Here is a 25,611-nt window from a genome sequence, read left to right as displayed (position 1 = left end):
GACACCCCACTCCCTTTCCCACCTCCAGAAGAATAATTGGGTCTGAGTCTGTTTCTTCTCCACTTCACCCCCAAACTATTTCTTTCGTTCCCCCAATCCCCCCAGGATTGGATACGTAAGAACTCCTTGACCATTGCTGGAAGGGATGCTATGCTTCTGTAGCAGATATGGAAAGAAAAGTTCCTCCAGAGCCATCTTTACACACTTAAGCGAACTATCCAGGTAACTAGAGCTGTTCCCAGAAAACTTGATGAAGAGGTCTGAATTCCAGAGGGGAGGGGGGAGGAAGGGAAAAGAGAGAAAGGGAGAGAAAGGGGGACAGAGAGGAGGTGGGGGAGAGAGAGAGAGAGAGAGAGAGAGAGAGAGAGAGAGAGAGAGAGAGAGAGAGAGAGAGAGAGAGAGAGAGCAGTCTAGCGACAAGTCTTCAGAGAGCATGTAGCACTCCTGACATTTTTCTTTCCTTTTTTTTTTTTTTTTGGAGCGAGAGAACAGTACAGCATGAAGCTTCTCCCTCTCCCCAATTTTGTCTCCTAAGAATGGTCTCTGCAAAGCAGGGCAAGGGACACTGGGAGGGAATGGGGATCATTAAACAGAAGAGAGGCTTGGGTAGAAATACTGGAGCCAGTCAGGATGGGATTATAAGGATAGAGCATTTGGTTGGGGGTGGGGGGAAGGAGGACGATAGAGAAATTACGCAGGAGATGGAGGTCAGGTGCCCACAAAGTCCCTTGCTTTTTTATTCCCCCTTGTTTTTGATCCCTAGGAGTCATGAAAGTCACTTCCCAAAGTGAGAATCCACTTCCTTCATGGGGATGCTTTGAGTACTTTGGAGGGGTGTCTTCTCAGAGTCCAAACTGTAGTGCAGGGTAGTCAAATGCTAAGGGAACCAGAGCCTCTTGACTAAGGAAAACACATAGGGGAAAAGCAAGGATACTAAGGTAGCCACACCCAGGATTGGATAAGGAAAGCTATCTTTAATCCTAGGGGTGGCTGTGAGCAAATTCCGCTTGTTCCCTTCCTTACCTACATCTCCCTGAGACGTGGTAGAATCAAATCAAAGGCCAGTAGGACAGAAGTTTCTAATTTCCACTGAAAATCAGCTGCTGAGATAGTCCTACCTGGAGCAACAAGGGCTTCCTCTCCCTCTGCCCCCCACCCTCCACTTTAACTTCCCCACTCACCCACAAGGCCTTTTAGATTCCAGGCTCAACTTGCAATTTGCTTATTACAGCAAATGGGACCTTAAGACACAGGTGGGGCACTGGAGATGCATTCCAAAACTCACCTCCCTAACACCAAGCATCTTAACCGTGTCCAAGCTGTCCAGAAGACTACCCCCACTCAACAAATAAATCCACCCCCAGGCACTGCAGCTGGGCCCTACTAACCACTCTGATCCTTCAACTGGTTATCCTACCTCCCCTTACTCAAGGAATAGGATGAAGAAATCCTTCCAACTTGAATCTGTCAAACTCCCCTACCCACTCCATCCCCCAAAGAACACAAAACAAGTTTGAAGTGCATCAATCAACTTTTAATGTCCAAGAGAGGAATGGAGGCAGAGCAAGGGGGATGAGGAAGGGGGGGCAGCCACCCCTGCTCCAAGAGAATAAAGACAAAAAAAGAGATGAACACAAACCAGACACTTTCAATTGGCCTTACAAGTCAAAGGGGTAGGGGAGAGGGAGACAATACAAACGCAAACATTTATTAAAAAAAAAAATCTAATATCCAAGCAATTTATCAGACAGCACATCTTTCACTGCCAATTTATAATACAAAGAACATCCTATCACTGCCCAGCCCCACCCACCCCCCCAATGCAGGTTTCCTCTAGCATTGTAAAGAAAGGTGGAAAGCACAGAAGACCTGGGGGAAGGATAGCCCATTCTGCCAGGACTTAAGCTTGAAAAAAGGAGCTTCATTCATTCCTAATTCCCCGACATCTACCCCACCCCCATAACAGTATTTTGGACAAGACACAGGAAAATTAGCAGTTCAAGTTCAAGGCATTAGCTTTCCCACTCTCACCTCAATTTCACAAGTTGGCCCTCTTTAAGCCTCTACATTCCCCTAAGCTGAAGCCCTCTCTCCCCTTCCTTCAGGGTTTCCCTGCTTCCTTCATCAAGACTGAGTTCCCAAAGGAACTCCCCAAAAATCACTTTAACCAAAGCCACCAGTTCTGCTCCCTCAGCTCGGAAACACTGTCATGCACTCTACCAGAGGCTCTGTATTTCATCAAGTCACACCTTCTCTAGCCTACCACTGAGAACCATCTCCAAGGACAACAGACGCTAAGACTTCTCAGGTCATACAATTGTTTTTGGGTATCCTTTTGTCAAGTCTCCGCCAAAGACCAGTAATGTCTGTGCACTAGGTAGTTGAACAGCTAAAGTGATGCTGTGCCCAGATCACTCAGCTGCCCCACAATCATCTCTACCTGTGCCCCTCTACAAACCCAGATACACATACACACATTCTGTCTCCCTCAAAGACTCCTCAAATACAGAAAGGAGGAAGGTTCATACCCAAAGTCACTGGAAATTCCCAGGCCCATCAGCTAACAGGGAGGTTAACCTAAGGGACTCTTCCAAGGAAGTAGAGAAAGACTTATATGAGTTGGCTGTGGCCAGGTTGGGGATATGGAATGAGAGAAAATGGAATAATCTTGCCCCTAGCATCCTCCCAATCTGAGCACCAGCAGGAAAAAAAATAGCCTAATGCACCAAATCCACAAAGACACACACACACATACACACCTCTTAGACACTCCCTTAAGCACTAATGAAGACAGCAAGACAAGTCTCTGCCCCCCACCCCCACCCCACCCCACAACAAATAGCTTCCAGGGCCTCTCTTGAGGATTCTCACCCCCTGCCCAACTCACAATCCAAAAACACTTGGATTCACATTATGGGGGAACAAATCTCCCTTTTACTCGAGCCCTCCCCCCCATCCCAACCGTAACACATTATCCCCATCCCCCCAGCTTTCCTCAAGCCTTCCAAAGAAGGCATCTACCACTGGGAAGGATTAAGTTGAGCACTCCAAAATCCTGGGGGTTTTTTGCTTCTCCTTTAAAGCTTTTTTTTTTTTTTTTTTTTAGGGGGATGAGAGAATTTGTTTTGAGAGATATTTCCTAGTGCAATACAACCAAAGGGGGAGGGGTATTTTTTAATTAAACAGAAAGCAGCCTTCTTCCCCAGGCAACTAAACAGAAGTAGGTTTTTTTGTTTTTGTTTTTTTTTTTACTGCAACATATACACATGAAGTCGAGTATACAATCCATGCAGTAGCACAGCCATTGGAGAGGAAATCCTGGTGCCAGCCTTCAGTGCATATAACAGTCCCAGCTCCGCCTGCCACCACCGCTGCCCGCCTCCACCACCGCAGCCACCGCCACCACTGTGCCACCTAGCCGGACTTGAAGAGGAGGATTGCAACTTGACCCAAGTAAAAATAGATGAAGTGCTTTGTCTCATGTGTGACGTAGCTGCCAAAATTTCGGCCCACAATACAATGCCACGTGGGATTATATTTCTTGTCGAATTCCTAAGAGGAAATAAGAGTTGGGGTGATGGTTAGGAAGGGTCTGGGGGGTGAGATCAGGGAAATCTCTCACCAGTAGCTGGGCCCCTGGGGAGGTTCAGCTGGCACCTTACCAGATACCCTTATCTATTACCACCTTTCCCCAGCCCACCCTACCCCCACACAATGACTTCAGCTCTTTAAGCTGTGGGAGCTCAGGTTCTAAGGCTAACTAGGTTCTTCCTCCACCCTTCATTAATAATGAATCACACCACAGGCTAATTATTCCAGCCCCTCCTGGCCTTAGCCACTTTAGAGGTGAGCACTAGTCATCTTTCTTTCTCTACCCCAGGCCCAACAAATCTACATTCCCCCTCAGCTATCTATATTTGGGGAATCGGGGAGGCCAAATAATCTCCCCAAATGACTAAAGCACAACATGGAATACTTGGGCCTTTACTGCCTTCCTGACTACTAAGTCATGGTCTCAAATGATGAACAGGTCCCTGGAATTTTGAGAGAAACGGAAAGAGGAACGTATTACACAAATACCTGGAGACTTGGCTCTCTCTAGGTTGTTTGGTTAAAGTCAAAACCTATAAATCAACTTAAATTCAGTAGAATATAAGTATTATATTCTAAGAAAATGTAAGTTCCCTGAGGTTAGTCATGATTTTGTTTCTGTCCTTGTATCCTTAGTATCTAACTCAATATTTTGCACATAGTGGGCATATTGATTTCTTTGAATTTATTCTTCTTTCAGGCCCAGAATCAGGGACAGGAGCCCAGGAAGTAACAGAAATTTAATGACAAAATTCAAATTAGTTCTTTCCATGGGCTAAATTGAGAGGAAGGAGATGTCAGCAAGGAGGACAATCTTCTAACTATTCACCTCAGCAGTTGTTTCAATTCTATAACTGTCCTACCAAAGCAGCTTGAGGACATCATGGGAATGAGGTATATGTAAGTGTGTGAGGTCTTTCAAAACTTGGAACTCTGCTGAAGTGACCGAGCTGAGGTGGATAAATTTCCCCACAGCCTATATACAGTTCAGTCAACTACATTTAAGAGGCAGTGGTGTAAAAGAGGTATGGTGGTACAGTGGATCGTGTTGTGTGTGAAGCGAGGAGGATCAGAGTCCAAATACAGCCTCAGACAATTTACTAGTGATGTGACCCTAAGCAAGTCAACTTAACCTCACTCAGCCTATTTCCACATTGCTAAACAGCACCTATTTGACAGTTCTTTTGAGAATCAAGATAACATTTGTAAAGAACTTTGTGAACAGCTATGTAAATATTAGGTATTCTCACTGTTATCATATAAAAAACACTAGAATGATGACCTTTAGAGACCTGGATTCTGGTCCCAAACCTGCAACTAATTAGCTCTGGGGGAAATTATTTCTCTGGGTCTCAGTTTCCTCACCCATGAAATTCAGAGGCTAAGTAGATGAGTCCAAGCTGGAAGGAACTTTAGGGATCATCTGGTTCAACCTTCTCATTTTACAAGAGGAAGAAACTGAGCCCTAGAGGTCAAACACCATGCCCAGTCATACTGCAAGTTAGTGGCTGAGCCATGAAATCTCCCCATAAAGTCTCCGTACCCCCAAACCTTTCTAGCAGATCTAGAATCGGACTCTAATGTCCCTTTCAGTTCTGAAACACTATAATTCTAAGAGGTCACCCATTCCCAGATCATACTGGGCCATTTCCCAACTGCGATATGATATTCTGATCAGAACCTCCACAAAGCATTTTCCCCTCTGGCTTCTGTCACAATTTTAGAGGTTATGTTTTCACTTTAGACTATTCAGTAATTGATCACAAGATCCCAACATTTACTGCCTCTCAGTCAAGCACTTAATAATCTCCAAAACACACACTTATGAAAAGCCACCTTAAAGGAATCCTATGATTTGTATTTCAAATACAAAACAAAAAGTGGTAACGAATAACTTAACTTCCTCTGACTCAGAGCAAGAGGTAACTGAGTGTGGAGAAGATCAAAGGACTTAGCACCAGAAGTAGTTTCTAGTCCTGGCTTTGCCTCCTACTACCTAATAATCCTTTTCTTTTATAAAGCAGAAAATCCCTCCTTGGTTTATCCACAATGTAAATTCTCATGCAGAGAATAGACCTTTGAAATCAGGTACAGTCCTGTCTCTGATATGTACTGGTGTAGTGTTATGTTGGTAGTTACCAATCTGCACTGACGTGAATGTTTTGTTTTTTCAGTCATGTCTGACTCTTCATGACCCCATTTGAGGCTGTCTTGGCAGAGATACTAGAGTGGTTTTCCATTTCTTCTCCAGCTCATTTTACAGATGAATAAACAGAGGCAAACAGGGTTAAATGACTTGCCCAGGGTCACATAGCTAGGAAGTGTCAGAGGCCAAATTTGAACTCAGGGAGATGAGTCTTTCTGACTCCAGACCCAGCAGCCTGTCTACTTTGCCACCTAACTGCCCCATTCATTTGTATTAGGAGATGGATTTCCTTATACCAGTGAAAACACAGGTTTGGTGCACCCTCACCCCCACCCCCCCCAATCCTATACATGATTCTCTAAACAGGCAAGATCTACACGGGCATCAATGTGGCTGAGTTGTCTACCCCTCAAGTCCTGGGGGTCAGTCACCTCATCCCTCAACTCACCCCCTTCCTGTGCCATACCTTCTTGATATAGGCAGCAATGTCTTTCTCTATGTTGTACTTCTCCATAGCCTGTGTTGCACAGTCGACTGCGTCCTGCTGCATGTCCTCAGACATGTCTGCGTTCTTGATCACTGCTTTCCGGTCAGACATGGCGGCACTATAGCAAAAAACACATGTGGTGGTCAGTCTGGCTCCTCATTCCACAGCTCTGGGGTCAGAAGGTCCACTAGGTGAAGAACTTTATACTACACATCCTGGGACAGGAGAAAATGGCAGCCCTGCATTGAGAAGGGGCTATAAAGTTATGCCACACTCAGGGAGCTAATTAGAGACTCTGACCAATTCAAAGGAGGAAAAGAATGAGAAAGGCAATCAACTTGATTAAGTCTGGTTATCAGCAACTCCAAAACAAATATAAACTCCCTTGACTCTGGAGAGCAAGAGGCAACTGAGTATGGCAGAAGAACAAAGAACAAAAAAGCAGAAATGGTTCTAGTCCTGGTTCTATCACTTCCTAGGTGACAATGGACAACTGACCTAATCACCTCTCTGGGACTTAGTTTCCTCATCTGTAAAATGAGTGGGTTGGACCAGATTCTAAGGTCTTTTTCCAACTCTAAATCATATCTTAGAGGGCAAGAGACTTGGGAGAACTCAGTCTCAGGACCAAGTGCCAGCCTCCCACTCAGACCTCACTGTACTTTCAATTCTTCTTTGACCCTCCTCCACCCTCCCCTGAAAAGGATGTGTCTCACTCCAGCATGGTCCAGTGGTTTAGTACATTAGTCTCAACTCCACCAATGATTTCCTATATAACTTTGGGCAAGTTGGTATCCCTAAGTCTCAGTTTCTACATCCACCAAGGGGATCTAATGTGACCAATCCTCTTCTCCCCTAGAAGGCATACTAAAACACTTTATTTCAATAAAAACCTAAGTGAAGAAAACAGTGATAGATATGTAGATGATCTGTGATACCTCCGATGTGGATAGTCTTTATAGGTGGCACACCAATAGGAAAAACTGTTATTTTAATGTTCCTTGCTTCCCATCCCTGTCAACAAAAACCTCTGACAGAACTCAGACATAAAAGAGAAACCATCAGAGGGTATTCAGACTTGCTTGCCTGTGGAATAACAGTACAAGAAGAGGGAAGGATAGTCAGGTGAACTCCAAACCCCCCCCTCCCAAAAAAATATAATACCTAACACCATCCCATGGAGATCCCACCCCTGGAGTTTCCCCCTTTGGCCTGACATCCAACCTGCTGGGTACGGATAGTTTCTCAGCCTATCTCATTCTACTTTGGGCATGCAGGTGAGTCCCAGACAGTGAGAACTATATTAATCTCCTCAAAATCAGAAGATGGAAAGTCATTATCTCTGGGCCTACTCCCTTCCCACACCTTGACTCAAGAGAATGCCAGTATTTGCCTACAGCAAATAATCCCTCACTTGATATTGTTAAAAAAGGATACAATTGCTACAACTTCAATTGTAATGAATGACACCAAAGTATCTGAAGTAGAGCATTTCTACCTGGAAATGAGGTGACTGAGGCAAATAGACATTAAAAGGACAGGCCCCTATCTCCATGAAGTTAGCAGTGCCTGAAAGCCACAACCTAGTTGTAAGAAAAGGCCAGGAGACAAGGCTTCCATTATGAAGCTGGTTGTCTCAGGACAATACAGAATATTCTTTCCTTCTTTCCCTGTAAATCCTGCCAGGCCTGCCTCCTTCATCCCATCCCCATCATGACCTTGGGCAATCACTGGGACTCCCTTTACCTTATCTGAACCTTCCCACTTCACAGATCGGCTAGATACACAAAATACTATGTGACCACAACTATTCTAAAGAAAGGTAAATTTCTACTATCTTCATCATTCCTGATTCATAGGAAAGATGACAGGGAGTCAGATAAGGAAAGCACTTGGGAATAAGATTTGGATTTAAACCTAGTCTTTCCGCAGCTCAATCTAAATTTATTTATTCAGAGTCACTATAATGAGTGATTGTTTACAGAGCCCAAAAAGGGAGGGTGAAGGGAAAGGGTTGGGGGTGGCCCCAGGAAACACAAGTGCAAATTTAGCTGTTTTATCTAGCAATTTCACCTGCTCCTTGGTCTCATCCCCAAAGTCCAAAGGAACAACTTTTTTATGGTAATTAAAACCCAGTCTACTCTCCAAAAAAGAGCCAGCCAGTTACATAATGTCAGTCTTGTGACTACAATGCTACAATTATTCCCCCTCCCCGTGCCAGTGCCCCCCTACATCCAAGCCAGTCCAGTCAAACGTGCTCAGGGAAAGAGAGAAAAGCCCTCAAGGCTTAGCTCTCCCCAAGAGAGAAAGACCCTGTCCTCAAAATGGAAAAAGGAACAGAGGACACAAGAGTAAAATAGTCATTAGATACTTGTTTAGAGAACAGCAGAGGGGCAATGGCTGCAGGCCAACTCCCCTTAACCTTCACCTTCCATTTTGCATTAGGTAAAGATGGAATTTGAGAGAAATCAGAGATTCCCAGATCCCTCCATAACATCTATTTCTCCCTTCCTAGCCTCTAGGAGCCTCCTCACTCCCACCCCCCTTTGCTGGCTGGGGATCTTGTCCCTTTTCCTTACTCTTTCCCAGGGGGGTTGATCTCCAAAAGGGGATCGCTGAAGGGCAAGTGAAGTTCAGAAGCAAAAACGAAAACCCTCCTTTCTTTCCAGCCAGTCTGCCTGGCCGCCTTTGTCCCTCCTCCTTCCCCCTTGCACAAACCCTGCCAGGTCTGCAGGGCCTGGTCCACTGAACCTCTCACCCCACCCCCACGGCCTGGAGCTGCGCCGGGAGTGACTGGGCGTCCTCTCCGCAGGAAGGACACCCCGGAGGGGGGCAGCATCGGGAGCCGCGTCACGCCCGGTGCCCTCTCCACCCCATCCCCCTCCTCCCTCCTTCCTCGGGCCCCCAAGCACCAGAGAACGAGAATCCTACTGGGGTAGGCGGGGAAACACCTCTGCAGTCTGGTGCCCCCGAGGGACTTGGCTAAAGGGGATCCAAACCCGGAGAGATCAGCCCCCCACCCCCAGGGCAGAGGCTGGGACTGCCTTCGAGCAGTCAAAGGCTAAGGGTCCAAAGTGGATCCAATCCAGGGAGGTTGAAATCCCAACCCACCTCCCCCCAGGAGGCTGGGGTGGCCTTGGAGCCGTCCAAGGCTAAGGGGGGTACCCGAGGACATCGCAATCCCACCCTCCAGTCCCCACCAGGCAGCCCCTGAAGCAATCCAAGGCTAAGGGCCAGACTAGAGGGGGTCCCAACCCCAAAAGGTAGGAATCCCCCGCCCTCCACCCCCGGGCAGAGGTTGGGGTAGCCTCGGTGCTGGCCAGGGCTAAGGGAGGAGGAGCCGAACTGAGCGGATCCTGCCCCTTCAGGGGGGAGGCGAGCGATACGGGGCTGGAGGCCAAACTTGCTCCAGGTCCTGAGAGAGGCAATCAAGGCCTCGGACTCCTCCTTCCAGCCCCAACCCCCTCCTGTGCTGGATAATAAAGGTGGGGCTAGGAGGCATTGTGGGAAGCAGCGGCAGGAGCCGCAGAGGGCAGAGCAGCCTGGCAGCGTCCACGCTGGCCCAAGGAGCTATCTACCGGCCCCGGAGGGGGGGAGGCGAAGGAGCAGGAGCGCAGGGCCCCGTCCTCACCCGCAGGCCGCCTCTGCCCTGCTCCTTCCCCTCCCACCCCCACCCGGCGCCCCAGGCGGCTGGGCGGCTAGCGGGGATCGGTTCCTCCCCCGGGGCCCCCTCCCGCATCCCGGACACAAGCCCGGCCCCGGCCGCTCACCTTCACGGTGACGAGTCGTCGAGCGCAGCCCCCTCTGGGGAGCAAAAATCAAAGGTGGTTGGCAAGGGAGACGCCGCGGGGGAGGGGGCGGGGCGGGGGAGGGGGACGGGGGCGCTGTCCCCTCCGCTGCTCCTGCAGCCGCCGCCGCCGCAGGTGGCTCAGCCCCAGTGCCCCGCGGCCCCGGCCCCGGCCCCGTGCGCGCAGTGCGGACTCGGAGCTGGCTTCTTTTCTCCCTCCCGCGCCCGCTCTCGCTCCCTCGTTCTCTCCCGGTGAGTAGGTCGCTCCCACGCGCGCCCAGCTTCCCTCCGCTCCTGTCTCTGCTCTGCTGCTGAGCCCCGGCTGGAGCGCGCCCCCCTCTGAAATACAGCCCCGCCCCTGCCCCTCCGCCCCCCCCACGCGCCGTCGCCGGGCTACCCCATTGGCTGCGCCGGCCCGGCCCCGCACTGCGGGCTTCTCCCCGCGCCGCTCTCGCCCCACATCTTGTTTCCTCCCACAATGCCCCTGGGCAGAAGGAGGGCTTGGGATGGGGAGGGCTGCTTTAAGGAGGGACTGGGGGTGGGGAGAGAGAGACACCTTATAGAGGGAAAGGTAGAAAGAGGAGACAGTCTTTGGCCCTTTAGAGAGAAAGGCAGGGGATGGATGGAGGTGCCAGACCTGTTAACAAATAAACCCTAGCCCAGCCCTGGAGAGGAACGGATTGGAGACCGCAACTTCAGGGAGGAAATAAACAAGGGGACACCACACCTGTGGAAAAGGAGAGAGGAGTACAGCCCCAGAGAGAGGGACAGGGGCCACACCAATCCAGAGGCTCCTCTGCCCCTCCCCATCACTGGAAGGCCCGTTCTGGCCACACACACACACACACACACACAGACACACACACACAGACACAGACAGACAGACAGACACACACACACACACAGACACACACACACACACACAGACACACACACACAGACACAGACAGACACAGACACACACACACACAGACAGACACACACACACACACAGACACACACACACAGACACACACACACACAGACACAGACACACAGACACAGACAGACACACACACACAGACACACACACAGACACACAGACACAGACACACAGACAGACACACAGACACAGACAGACACACACACACACACACACAGACACAGACACACACACACACAGACAGACACACACACACACACACAGACACACACACACAGACACACACACACACAGACACACACACAGACACACAGACACAGACACACAGACAGACACACAGACACAGACAGACACACACACACACAGACACACACACACACACAGACACAGACACACAGACAGACACACACACACACAGACACACACACACAGACACACACACACACAGACACAGACACACAGACACAGACAGACAGACACACACACACACACTCCAGCCTTTTCCCTTTGAGCCTCAGGCAAGGACAGGAAACTTGGTAACCCGCTGTGCCCCAAGCTGCACAGTGACCTCTGGTCATCCAGGAGAAACATTTCTGTTCACAGCTATCAGTTTGTCTGGGCAGAGCTGCAGGGTGGACGTACATAGGCAAAAATGCTATGGCTAAATTTGCTTTCAGGGATCCCAAGCTCTTCTCCCCGGACCATTTTATTCTTTCAGCAGCCATGCCTCTCCCCAGAAGCAAAGTAAGCTGTTTTGGGCCAACGAATCAAACGCACCAGGAAGAAAATGGTCAAAGCTTTTGGCTGTGAAGTTAGCTGAGGAGGTTGAGTGGGAGAGGGATGACAAGGCTGAATAGTGTGGCTGCCTAGAGCTGAAACAACTCTAGTGGCAAAGATAGGGTGTGTACGCAGGGTGCTCAAAGAGAACTAGAAATGTCTTTTTTCTTAGGTCTGTTTCATCCAGTGGGTATGCCCCTAGAGTGATGGGTAGGGGAGGTTCCTTTCCAAGCATGAGATCATGTCCATTCCTGTCTGCCAGCTAATTTCCAAACTGGGAGAATGAGATTCAGCCCTTGAGTATAAGATGTGCATAAGGAGAATGTATTTGATTTGATCAATTTCCCAATCATATAGGTCTTTAAAAATATATCATATGTATGTATATAGATGTAGTTATATGCATGTACATCATCATTTACATTTTGTTTCCCTGTTTAGGTTGTGACCTTCTTGAGGACAAGGCCTGGTTTTACTTTTCTTTGTATCTCAGCACTTAAAGTAATGCCTGGCTCATAGTAGAGGCTTAATAAATGCTTCTTGTGTCTTGCTTTTTACAGAACATGGAGTTTTGTTTGGAGATTTCTGTGGGGTGCCTGCACATGGCATATCCACTGGAACCCCCCCAAAAAAAGGATAAAAACAGAGGGAAATGGACCAGGACTCGTTACAGGAGCTCCCTTTCCCCTTTCTATAAAATGAACTAAGAGACCAGCTCTCTAACTTGATCTCTCTTGGACCTTGGAGAAGACAGACCTGAATGAACCTGAATTCTAGTGAGAGGGGAGGGACCACCAGGACCTCTGGCCAGGAGCAGTTTATAGTGTTTTGAAGCAGAATCACATGGCAGAGGTAGATAGGTCCTTGCAATGAGGCTTGAAAGGAAAAATCCTAAGAATATACTTCTCCAGCTCAACAAACAGAAGTAGCCAAGGCACTTGTGGATTTCCTGTAGAAGGATACAGCTTAAACAGTCAAGTGCATGCCTAATATCAAACTAAGAGGTTAAATGTTCATGAACCCCAAACTCCCTTGTGGAAGAAGGGGGATTCTGAATTCCCTGGACAGCATGATTCCAGTATCAAGACCTCTAGCTGGAGAAGAGAGCTTTCCTGGGCAGCACTTTGTGCGCAACGGAGTTCTGGTACAGGACTTTCTAGAACAGAGGTTTCTAGCTTCTTGGTTGTCATGAACCCCTTTGGCATAGTCTAGTAAAACCTATAGACCCCTTTTCAGAGTTATATTTTTACTTTTTAAATGTTTTATGTCGATAGTATTTTACTTTTTCCAATTACATATAAAGATAGTTTTCAACATTCATTTTTTAATAAGACTTTGAACTCCAAATTTTTCTCTCCCCCCCAGCCCCCAAGACAATAAGCAGTCTGATATAGGAGAATAATGTTTTTAAATACGTAAATTGAAATACATGGGATCATAAAGGAAACCAATTATATTGAAATTTAGTTATCAGTGTAAAAATAGTTCATGGATTCCAGCTTACAAACCCCTATTCTAGAGAGAAAAGGGGATTTCCTGAGGCAGCATGGTACTTGAAGAGAGAAGAGGAGCATTTGCGTAGGTCCTACACAACATCCTACTTGAAGAGCAAAGCCTGTGAGTCACTTGGACAATGTAGTTACTTACAGTGGTAAGAAGGTTACTTGCAGCAGAGCCCAAAATGTGATAAACCACAGGGAGGTACTTCAAATCTAGGTGAAAACATGTAGGACTCTGTGGGAAGGAGGAATGCAGCAGAATGTCAAAGGGTTGCTGTGGTAGAAACCCCAAATTCAGTTCCTCATATGCTATTTGAATGCCCCCATTAGAATGAGTTTCTTAAGAGAAAAAACTATCTTGTTTTTCTATCTGAATCACCAGCACTTAGCACACAGTACTTTGCAAACAGTAGCATTTAATAAATGCTTTTCCATTGATTCAGTATCTTTCTATAGGCCTCTCTGAGTCCTAAATCTGTACTTTTTGTGGGATATTTGTTTTACCTCAAAGCATATGGGGGAAGGAGAGGAAGGTGACAAGGTCAAGCAGGTTGTCTCCAACACAACCACACCTACTCTTATCCTCCTTCACTCCCCTCAATATACCCTCTTTCTCTACTGTGCAAGCCCCTACTTCTGAGCTACGAATCAGGGGCTCCCAGGGATCCACAGCAGCAGCTGCACCACCACCTATAATTCTGCCCTCACCCCTTAGCCCTCCTACCTCATGGCTGTGAAAAGTACCAGGCAATAACTGATGACTAAGAGTCCTACCTCTCCCCTTATCATGTTTGGTGGGACACAGTTACACTAGATAAGCAGCTATGACTGGGTGTGATCTGCATCAAAGATAATCATGTTCTCTTTCAAAAACAAACCACCCCTTTTCCAAACTTCCTTATTACTGTAGAAGGCACCACCATCCTTCCAGTCACACAGGTATCCAAATGTCTATATCCTAGACTGCTAGGTGGCACAGTGGACAGAATGTTGAACTTGGAGTCTGAGTTCAAATGTGACCTCAGACACTTACTGTTTGTGTGACCCTGAGGAAGTCACTTTACCTCTCTCAGCCTCAGTTTCCTTGTCTGTAAAATGAGAATAATCAAATCACCTACTTCTTGGGTTATGATGACCAAATGAGATGAGGAAACACAAAAAGTGCCTTACAAAATTTAAAGAGCTTTTATAAATAAACAAATGTTAACTATCTTCACCATTGTCCTGTCTAATTAGCTGAGAAATCTTATTGTTCTACCTCCATATCTTTCACATCTATTCCTTTTACTCTACTCATAAAGCTATCATCCAATTTCAGACCCTCATCATTTCTTGTCTGGGTTATTGTGCTTAATTAGCCTCTGTATTTCAAGTCTCTCTCCTCTCCAACTCATCCATACATTGCCAAAGACTTAAGTCTAATCATGTCACTCTCTCCTACTACTTAAATTCCATTAGCTCCCTGTTGATTCTAGAATCAAATATTATTTCATCTTTTTCTGTTTCTTTGTGTGCGTTTTAATGTACATAATTGTTAATACAATCACAATGCATATGTGCCATAAAGAAGTCAACAAAAACATTGGGATCCCATCCTCAAAAAACATTGTACCAATGGGGATATATGAACAAAAAATATTAGAGATAATTGTTCTACCCATGCACGTTGCTACTTTGAATGCCTAAGTGGACACCTTTTAGCTACATATGGAAAAACCTAGTGATGAGGTATACACTGAGTATTTGTTGTCATTATTCTGTCATTTTTAGTTTCTGGCTCTTCATGACCCCATTTGAGGCTTTCTTGGCAAGAATACTGGAGTGGTTTGCCATTGCCTTCTCCAGCTCATTTTACAGGTGAGGAAACTGAGGCAAACAAGGTTAAGTGACTTACCCTGGGTCACACAGCTAGTGGCTGAGGCCAGATTTGAGCTTGTCTTCCTGACTTCAGGCCTGATGCTCTGTCTACTGTGCTACCTAGCATGTCATGTTTTTTTCTTGGAGCAATTTCCAAAAGGTTAACAAGTGAAAAAAAGAAAAAACTTTCATTGGGTCAAGCCCCCAAGATCTGGCCCAGTCTGTGTGAACCCAGAGTCCTTGGGAAGCCCTGGACTATAAGTTACAGGAGTTAATAGTCAGCTGGAAAAACAAGGGGATTTGAGGAGTAAAGTGGGGGAAGGGAAGGACAGCAGCTGGACAAGAAGGGTACAGAAAACTTGATTGAAAAGGGCCCTAATGAACCTCCTATACCATCTCTCTATTGCCACCCCTCCAGAACCTCTATCAATAAAGCAAGGATGATCTAATCTTAATAAGCCTGGCTCTGTGCAATAAAAACAAATCAACAAACACTATTGAGTATAAAGTGCTATGTTGTCCAAAATAAAGTCACTTTTCTTCCACTTGAAGACCCCAGGACGCATGACACCACACTGTATCCCTAACTTCAATCTAAGAGCCTATAATGAAAACACACACACACACAGATAGCCCAGTAACCTAGCACTCTCTTCCCCCCTCCACTCTTATCAGATCCTCTATTAATCTTAATCATACACTGAAGTGTAAATGCATTGGTTTAGGGGCTGCCAGAGAACCATTCCCAGGAACTCCTAGAGATGGAGAAACAAGTGTCTGATGTGCCTGAAGGTCACCAGAACATCATTGTATAATGGACAGAGAATTTGACAGTCAAAGCACCTGGGCTGGACTCAACTCTCAGTTTATTACCTTTGCGAACATGGGTAAGTTACTTCTCCCTTTCAGGACTTCTATTTCCTCTTCTGGAAAAGATCAGGATTAAATGATCTCCAGGGTTCCTTCCTAGCCTAAATAGTATATTTACTATATATGTATATGTATACACACATGCATACACACGCACACATACATACATATATATGATACTATAGAAAGCCCAGTATCTGAAGGCAATGATGTCAGAACAAAAATCCTCCATTTTAACAGATTCATTTTATTACCTTTCCTTATTCCTCCCTTTCTCTTCCTCTTCTTTCTGCCTACAAACTCCTAAATGGTTAAAGATCTAGTGTCCTTCTCTAACACTAACCCTTGAAAACAAGCATTTTCTGTATTTGTTCTGGCTAGGGAGGCTAGATGGTGCAGTGGATAGAGTGCCAGGTCTGAAGTCAGGAAGAGTCATTTTCCTGAGTGCAAATATGGTCTCAGACATTTACTAGCTACGTGGCCCTGGGCAAGTCACTTAACTCTGCCTCAATTTGTCATCTGTAAAATGAGTTGGAGAAGGAAATGGTAAACCTCTCCAGTATCTTTGCCAAAAACAAACAAACAAACCCAAATTGGGTCTGAAAGTCAGACACAACTGAAAAATGACTCAACAACAGCAAAAACCGTGCATCATGAAAGTAATCATGCATCTCATTCATATAAACCCAGTATTGCTTCTTTGTAAATTTATATTTGATTATAACTGTGCTTAGTTTCCTACTGCTCATATGGTATCATCATCATCTATGCACAACTTAGGGAAAAAATTAGATAAATATTTGTGATAGTCTTTGTCCAGTAGGAAGCAGAAAGTAAAGACTGGTAGAGTGAAGACCATGTCCTCCCCTTCATGACTCTTCCCCAGTTACTTCTTGCCCCAGCTAAGAGCTGTCCCAGAGCTATGTTCAGAAGCCAACAAAATGTGCTATTTAACATAAAACCCTTCCCACCCAGAGAAGGACACCCCCATTGGGATAAATCATTCCCAGTCTTGAGAAGAGTCCAACCTGATTTCTCAATGATTTCTCCTCACCCTCTATGCTGTACTGCCATCCCACTCACCTAACTAGAGGTATCCCTATCTCTAGCCTTTCCTGGAATTGCTTGCTCATCCAGAAAACTTTGCTGTATTATAAACCATATCATTAATTCTATTTGCTCTTGCCCTGTTTCCAGGGCACTAATGGTAAGTGAAGGGGATGGAGAAAATGGTGAAATATCTAAGCGTACAATTACTTCCTCCACATAGAGGGGATTAGGGACATAGGGCCGTCATGACCTGGAAAAAAAAATGAATAAAATATTTTGGTCCTTTTCTTCTTACCAGAGAAGAAATCTGAATTTTTTTTCTTTTTCTTTTATGGGTGTTTACAGTACTTTATTGTAAAATTTGGGTTCAATATTTGGCCATAGACCGTATGTAAGTCAATGTTAAGTAAAAATACTGTATGAAAAATAATTTTTTCTATGTGGTCTGCTGGTCTTTGCATATCATCTGCAACTTCCAAAAAACTCCCCAAAATTTCTTATTTAATTTCTTATGCCAACCCATGATATAGCAGAACAATGACGAGGAAAGTCACAATGTGGAAGGGATAACTACATACTTATCACATGGAAAATCCATTTTCCTTTCTAAAGATCCTGTATACTAGCTGGCATCATGAATAGAGTGCTGGTCTTAGAATCCAGAAAAACTGGATCCAAATCCTAACTCAGACACATTATCTCTATGAGGCTGCACAATTTACTTGATGACTCTGTGACTCAGTTTCCTTATCTGTAAAATGAAGGGGAATTATCAAGGGATGTCAAGCAAGGTTCTTACAGCTCAAAGTCTATGATCCTATGATTCTTGATCAACTTATCTTCAATACATGATACACTGAAAAGAATGTTGTATTTGGAACTGGAGAACCTAGATTCAAAACCTGACTCTGAAGCTTATTACCTATGTGACCCTGGGCAAGGCACTCGATTTTTCTGGGCTTCAGTTTCTCCCTCTACAATGAGGCAGCAGAGTAAGTGGATCCTAAAGTCCCTTTTAGGTTTTAAAACCTACAATCTGCGAACCTCTCCATAATTTTTGGTATAGTTTAGGGAAATGACAAAATTTGTGAAAGCCTCCTGGGGGGAAATGATGAACATCTGGTATAGTGGTCTTTTAAGATCACTATATTTAAAGTCAGAAGACCTAGATTTGAATCATTGCTATCCAGCCAACTAGCAGTAGAACTTTCTCTAGGCCTCAGTTTTGTACATGTATGATGAGGAAATTAGACTAAATCTCTAGGGTCTATTTCAATTCTAAATCCTATGATCAAGATTAGATAGTAGCAAAGAAGCTAGCACAGCCCTCTACTCAAAGTAGCTCATCCTTTCTCCATGGTGCAGAGAAGACAATAGTATGAATATTTGTGGTTTGCTGTGACAATGTGAAATTGGGGAAGAGTCATATAATAATCTTAGAGCTAGAAGGAATGACAGAGGCCCTCTAGCTCAACCCTTATGTGAAGACTGAACTCTCCAGGCCTTCCCACCAACATTTCTGACTGAGAAACTTGCCATCTTGGGTCAGGCAAGAACGAATCTTGAGGCCTTGCCCTGATGAGTTGACTTTGCTCTGTCTCTCTATGACCTTGGCTAGATAATCTCGTTTATATTTCAGTGGTGTCATATTGACATAGAAACAGATCCCTGTGGACTGCCTATTGATTTAGAAAGCCACAAATTAACATTATCTGTCTTATATTTTTTATTTCTTTTGTTAAATATTTCTCAATTACATTTTAATCTGAGTCTGTTTGAACTCAGAGTTTTACATGCTGCCCATATGTAGTGAGTTTTGATGCTTCTGTTATAGATCTGAAGGAAATAAATCAAATCAAAGAATTGGGGCCGGGGAGAAGATGTGAGGTACACTGATCAAAAAGCATGGTGGATTTGGTTTTGTTTTGTTTTGTAGGAATCTCTTGTATGACCACCCAAGGGTACATCCTAATACATAGTGAATGAAAAAAAAATAGAGCAATAAGATATGAAAATGGTGGCCCTGCTACTGGAAGGAAAGGATTAACAAATATCAATAGCACATTTTTTCCGATAGGATCATAGGTTTAGAAACAGAAAGGACTTTGAAGTTTATGTCATCCAGTTCCCTCATTTTGTAGTTTTAAAAAGTGAGGTTCAAAGAAGTTAAACAATTTTCCTAAATTTAACAGGTAAGGGGGACAGCATGGTACAACAGGGAGCTCACTGGATTAAGAGCAGAAAGCCTGGATTTGTATCTCTGCTCCTTCATTTATTCTGTGTGCCTTGGAGGGTTCATCTTCTTCTACCTCAGTTTCATTATCTGTAAAAGTGGTTGGGGGAGTGGGAATGGATATAATGTCCTCTAAGAGGATAGTATTCAAACCTAGGTCTGCTGACTCAAATCTAGGACACTTTCTGCCCTACCACCCATTTCCTCCATAAAACATCAAGGTGATGACTACAGGCCTTAGAACCAAAGTCAAAACATTGTCTCAGAAAGACGGGAAGACTGAAGGCTGGTTTGCTCTGGGGTAGAAGTTTTGAATAGGCCATTCTCTTAGAATTGTCCTTTCTCCTAGGCTTCCCTCTCAGGTGACCTCTTTTAGACAGGTCTCTGCCCTCCAGGTGATCTCTTTTCAGGATAAGAAGCAATGATCTCACTATGAAAGAATAGGAAAACCCAGTAAGTGAAGTGAGACTTCATACAGAGACAGGCCAGAAAGAATCCTTTGGGAGTTGAGGTGTTGCTCTCATTTGTCCTTGGAAGGACAATCAGAGCAAGTTCCCAACCCCCAGCCATATGTCTTCTTGCCTCCAGGGAGAGCCACACCTTGCTCCCAGTAATAGCTCATATCCATTTACCTTTGGGTTCCCTGCGTGAATGGACAAAGAGTTAGATGCAAAACTATTGTAAAATTAGCATAGCAATTATGCCAGGCAGCCACACATCTCTCTGGAAAGTCCGTTGCATGAATTCTTTAGTTTTTGGTCATTCTCCAGAACTCCTTTTTGGGAATCCATTCCCAATAGTTCAGGCCATTGAGCAAAATTTTGCATAATCCAGACCATTCTTCTGTCTTCCTTCCATCATAGCCAACTACCCCCAAGAAAGGGCAAAAGAACTGATCCTTCTCTAGACACTCTCAGTACATGCCCCATTGTCCAAAGGGGAAGATATTCATCTAAAGGTATTGAAGACATAAGGACTTTGATCATTTCAATGACCAACCCTGATTCTGGAGAACTCCAGATAATGAAATTTGCCTGTCTCCTGACAGAAAAGTGAGAGGCTAAATATGCAGAATGAGACATATATTTTTGATCTGGATAATAAAGTGTTTGCTTTGCTTGACTATGACTTTGTAACAAGGATTTTCTTTTTTTTTTTTTTTCAGATGAGGGAGGTGAGAGGGAGAGAAAATAAATGCTTGCTAATTTTAAAAATATAATTTAATTTTAAAGAGACTATTCTGAAGAAAGACCAAAAAAAAACTACAACTTCAGAGAAAAGGATCAGAATTAGAGGAAGAAATCTGTGTTTTAGAGGTGGTGACTGTTTGTTTAGTCAATGTTTATACAACACCAAGAGGTCTGATATAAAAACTGCTAATAAAGTGTCATCTTCTCTGTGGAGACTTCCTGTCACACAGACCAAGAGGCAGGGGATAAGGGAACTAGAAGGAACAGAATTAGAATTAGATCTAGGGAGAGCCAAAGCCAGAGAAAATGTACTCATATGGAGGGAAAGGACTCTCAATTAGAAGTCCAGAAATCAAGAGTTTTAGTACCTGCTAGAAAGCTGATTCTGTGGCCCTGGGTCATTCACCTAATGTGAACTTCACCTTCTATATCTGTAAAGGAAGCTGTTTTAAAAGGAACATATAATTTTCCATGAATGCACATTTATAACCTATTGCTTCCCATCTTAGGGAGGAAAGGGAGGAAGAAAATCTGGAACTCAAAATTTTATTTAAAAATGGAAGTTTAAAATTGCCTTTACATGTAATTGGAAAAAATAAATTGTTAAAAAAAAATCTTAATGTAAGAGATCTTTTAAAATTATTATTGTATTGAATAGAAGACAAAATTAAAGAGGTTGATGGTGGTATTAAGTTAGTATGGAAATGGGAAAGTAGCAAAAATCCAAAGAATCCTGCCTTCTTCCTCCAATTTGAGTTCACCATCTGTGTCAGTATAACTCTTTGGATAGATCTCATGGCATAATTTATTGAGGGGTCATCTAGATTAACCTCTTTTTTTTTTTAATTTTTGAACAGCATTTTAAAAAAAATTCTGAACTTAGCAAGCATCAACTAAAAAGAGTACTTCCATATGCACAGTGGAACAGAAAGAGGAGGTTGCACATGAAACTAGGAACACCCATTATGTGCAGCTTATTTTTCTTTTCAAGAATATAATAAATCCAACATGTTACTTTCAAAGCTGTCGTGCTTGTCTGTTATTGCCTCTGGCCTTGCTTCTCTTTCCTTCTGTGCATTTCAAAAGCATGTGTAAATGACCCTCTTTTATGCCCTTTTCTTTCTCTTTTTTTAGGCTAGACCTCTAGTTACCTCTTCCCTCCCTATCTACCCTAAAATGAAAAAAAAAGGAAAACCAAACATTTGTAACAAAAATACATGGTCAAACAAAACAAATTCCCCCCACCCCATAGGTTGTGTCTGAAAATGTATGTCTTATTTTGCAATTTAAGTCCACTCTCTCTGTCACAAACCACAGTCACTGGTTTTCTGTAATAATGGTTGATCATTGAACTGAGTTCTCAAGTCTTTCAAAGTATTTGTTTTTACAATATTATTGTTAGTGTATTAATTGTTCTCCTGTCCTGCTCACCTCACTCTACATTTATTCATCTCTTTCATCACTTATTATGGCAAATAATATTACATTCACATACCATAATTTTTTCAGTTCTCTAATGTATGAAATCCTCTCATTTTAAGGATGACATACCTAAAGTCACAAAGGTAAGAATAGAAGAGATGAGATTTGAACCCAGGTCTCTCTGATTCTAAATCATTCCATTCATACTTTTAACTTTATAATCAATCAACAAACAGTTTAAGCAGCTATTGTGTGTGAGACCATGGAGAAAGAAGAGTCAACAATAGAACCCTGAGCAGACTCTCAAACTCCTTTGTACACACACACACATACATATACACACACACACCTTAAAAGTGAAAGTTGATATTTACCTAATACCTTTACCTCTAAAATTAATCCCTCTAGGGTGAGGCAAAGACAACTGAATCTTGGGGCTCTGGTGAGTTAGCTTTGATTTGTTCTACAGCCAAAAATTGTGCCCCTATGGCACTGACCAGAGTGTCATTAATTGGCAGTATGATAAAATGTAGCTAGCTCAGGGTCCACTCACTAGTGCCCAGGGTTGGAAGTAGAACTTAGAGAGTAGAACTCATCCTAGCTAAGAGTAAGCATATGGGGAATAGTTACTTCAAGACTTTATTGGCTTTGAGTCATCCAGTTGAAGTCTGTCCGACCCTTTAAGTTCTTAAAGATTTCCACAATGTCTTATCCTGTTTCTGGGATCATATGATGTTTCTAACTAGAGAAAGGAAGATGAGTGATTTATTTGGCATCTGGTTTGACTAAGGTGGGTAAGAATGATTACTGAGAGTTCTCCAAATCAGGATATCCCTGCCTAGCAGTATATGGAAAAACATGGAAAAAGCCCTATGGGGGTTGGGGAGGGCACGGAGAGGGAGAAGGGACCTAGCCTGGCCTTTATGACCTTGGGTAAATCATTTCCCCTCTTGATGCCTCAGTTTTTTCATCTGGAAAATGAAGAAGCTGGTCTATGATCACTAAAGTTCCATTTAGCTCAAAAACTCTGCCTCTTTATCATAATTAAAATTCAGCACTAAATGTGTTGAAGAACTTCTAAAATTGAGAGGAGGGAAAAAAAGGAGAAGGGGCATTTAAAGGCCTGAGATAACTTGGAGTCATTCCCTGAGCTCTAGCCCTGCCCTTCTGTGTGGCCCAGACAAAGGCTGAAGAAGGCCAGGCAGATAACAGCCTGTCAAACCTAAGGCCATGTTTCCCAGGCTAGGAAAGCAGATGGAATTAATGTGCAAGAGATTTCTCCACTCGTTCCTTCCGCCTAAGGATCCTCTGGAAAAGCTGCATTATAATCGATAACCTCATAAATAAATAAGGATTCAATGCATCCTGTCTCCAGTCTGAAGCGTCCTCAGGAAAACTGAGCCTCGACCTACTATTACTCATCCATGTCTTGAATTATAAGGCCACAGAACTCAGATGGGCAGGAATCATCTGAAATTATTTTGTTCATTCCCCATCTGGTGTGGGATAGCACAAAAACCACCCCTTGGATTTGAAGTGGAAAGATATGTTAGGTTCTGGGGTGAGTGAGGGGTTTCTTTACCCCACCATCATTAGACATGCCTTTCTTGCGTAACTTCCTTCTCCCAGACCCTTGGCATACATGTAACAAGACAGCATCTTTATTTTGGCCTATTTTACAACTCCCACTCGTGATCTCTCCCCTTACTACCACCACTATTAAGCTTTTCTGCCCCTAGCTTCCCCTCTTATTTCTAATTCTTCCTTTTCCACCCTCCAATTGAAGTTCTCTCACACACATCTCTTTTTCTTTTTTTTAAATTAATTTATTTGTTTTCAACAATCACTTCCATAAGTCTTAAATTTTCTCCCCCTCCTTCCCCAAAACAACATGCAGTCTTATATGGGTTCTACACATTCTTTTTTAAATATAGTTTCATATTAGTCATGTTGCATAGAAGAATTAAAATGAATGGGAGAAATCATGAGAAAAAAACAAAACATAACACAAGAGAAAATAACTTGACTTTCAGTTCTTGGCCACTACAAAGAGAGCTGGTATCAATATTTTCTACATGTGGCACCTTTTCCCATTTTTATGATCTCTTTGAGATACAGTCCTAGAAGCGGTGTTGCTGGTCAAAGGGTATGCACATTTTTGTAGCCCTTTGGGCAGAGTTTCAAATTGCCCTCCGGAATGGTTTGATCAGCTCACAGCTCCACCAACAATGAGTTAGTGACACATCTCTTTTTCTCCCCCTGAACTAAAAGACTACCTCATGGCCTAACAAAGTGAAAGCATCTCCCTAAACATCTTCAAGTTCAATACATAGTTCTTTTCTGAACTGACACTTTTCAGTGGCATTGGCCACCAAGCAAATTTCTGTCAAGTGAATTCCATTGACTTCCATTAGAATATCGAAATGCAATACTAAAAGGAGGGGGAGGAGGAGGAGAAAAAGGAAGAGGAGGAGAAGAAAGAGGAGGAGGAGGAGGAGGAGGAGGAGGAGGAGGAGGAGGAGGAGGAGGAGGAGGAGGAGGAGGAGGAGGAGACATTTAACTTACATGAAACCTTTTAAGGCTAGCAAGACACCTTCCTCATGATAACACTATCAGTTCAATAGAGAATGTATTATCATTCTCACTGTGTTAGGTGAATAAACTCAAAAAAAGACCAGAAAGGTTAAGTGAGTTGCTCAGGGTCACAAAGTTAATGTCAGAGTCAGAACTTGAACTCAGCTCTTCTGCCCCAAGTTCAGTATTCTTTCCATTACACTGCCCCAAATTGAAAACATTTTTGGCAAAAGAGAGTAACAAGATTGTGGTTGTGGTCAATCTTGTGGCATGATAGGATTTATAGAACACAAAAAGGTATTACTTATCTTCAGAGGGTCCTTTGCAAACCCTTTTAGAACTTTGAAACAGATTGCACCATTTCCCCAACTCCAGGACTCCTACTTTGACACTTGCCCCTGCTTCCCCCTTTCTATCCCACAGCACACATAGGATAAAGCAGATTTTCTGTGCCTGAGACTGCCTGAATTTAGCTCCTCCTTTTATCTGAGTAACGTATGATGACTAATAAAACTGGATTATGACATCACACTTTTTCCAGGACAGCTAAGTGGTAAGGTAGATAGAGTGCCAGGTCTGGAGTCAGGAAGACTTGAGTTCAAATGTGACCCTGGGCAAGTCCCTCAACCTGTTTGCCTCAGTTTCCTTATCTGTAAAAAATGAGAATGATAATAGTACCTACCTCCCAGGGTGGCTGTGTGGATCAGATGAAATCATAATTGAAAAGCGCTTAGCACAGTGGCTGGCACGTAAGTACTACATAAATATTAGCTATTATTAATCATTATTAACATTAATTAATAATATTATTATTATTTCTGACGTATGTCCTCATGGGTACCAGTGGATTTTCTTAAATATGGAAAGTTCTTCAATTCAAGACTTCAGATTATTTAAAATAAGTTAGTTCTCTACTTTATCCCTCCTGAGAGTCTGAAGTCCTGCATGTTGAGTCAACTGAAATCGAGTGCTATCTTGAAGGAGACTAACTAGCTCAAAGATCTTACCCTAAATTTCCAATCTGTTCTTTTCTGCCTATTTCACTCTCAGTCACCCATAAATTATTTGTTGGTGAGTATACAGCAACAACTACGGCACTAAGATACAGTCGAAGACTAGGGTTCTATCCCCAGTTCTATAATTTTCTTGTCCAAAGACTTATCTAATTGTATTGAGCTGGTCATTTTATCACTCAGCCACAGTTTT

General features: G+C 43.8%; 1 protein-coding gene across 4 annotated transcripts; it reads right to left on the bottom strand.

Annotated features, from left to right (window-relative positions):
* Positions 1-1,512: 1,512 nt before the first annotated feature.
* DYNLL2 (dynein light chain LC8-type 2) lies at positions 1,513-24,842 on the bottom strand. Of its 4 annotated transcripts, XM_072646817.1 has the most exons (4): positions 24,710-24,842; positions 13,358-13,444; positions 6,204-6,342; positions 1,513-3,552 (listed from the first exon to the last, which is right to left on the bottom strand). In XM_072646817.1, exons 3-4 carry the CDS (start codon positions 6,333-6,335, stop codon positions 3,415-3,417), a joined length of 270 nt encoding a protein of 89 aa, XP_072502918.1. In that variant the 5' UTR covers positions 6,336-6,342; positions 13,358-13,444; positions 24,710-24,842; the 3' UTR covers positions 1,513-3,414. The 4 variants fall into 4 exon arrangements, with proteins under 4 accessions (XP_072502918.1, XP_072502917.1, XP_072502916.1 ...); XM_072646816.1 differs by lacking the exons at positions 13,358-13,444; positions 24,710-24,842 and adding an exon at positions 9,995-10,135; XM_072646815.1 differs by lacking the exons at positions 13,358-13,444; positions 24,710-24,842 and adding an exon at positions 8,804-9,053.
* Positions 24,843-25,611: the final 769 nt, after the last annotated feature.

The sequence above is a fragment of the Notamacropus eugenii genome, chromosome 2 (assembly GCF_028372415.1).
Source record: "Notamacropus eugenii isolate mMacEug1 chromosome 2, mMacEug1.pri_v2, whole genome shotgun sequence".
Lineage (NCBI taxonomy): Eukaryota > Metazoa > Chordata > Mammalia > Diprotodontia > Macropodidae > Notamacropus > Notamacropus eugenii.
This window is presented reverse-complemented; position numbering and strand designations above follow the sequence as displayed.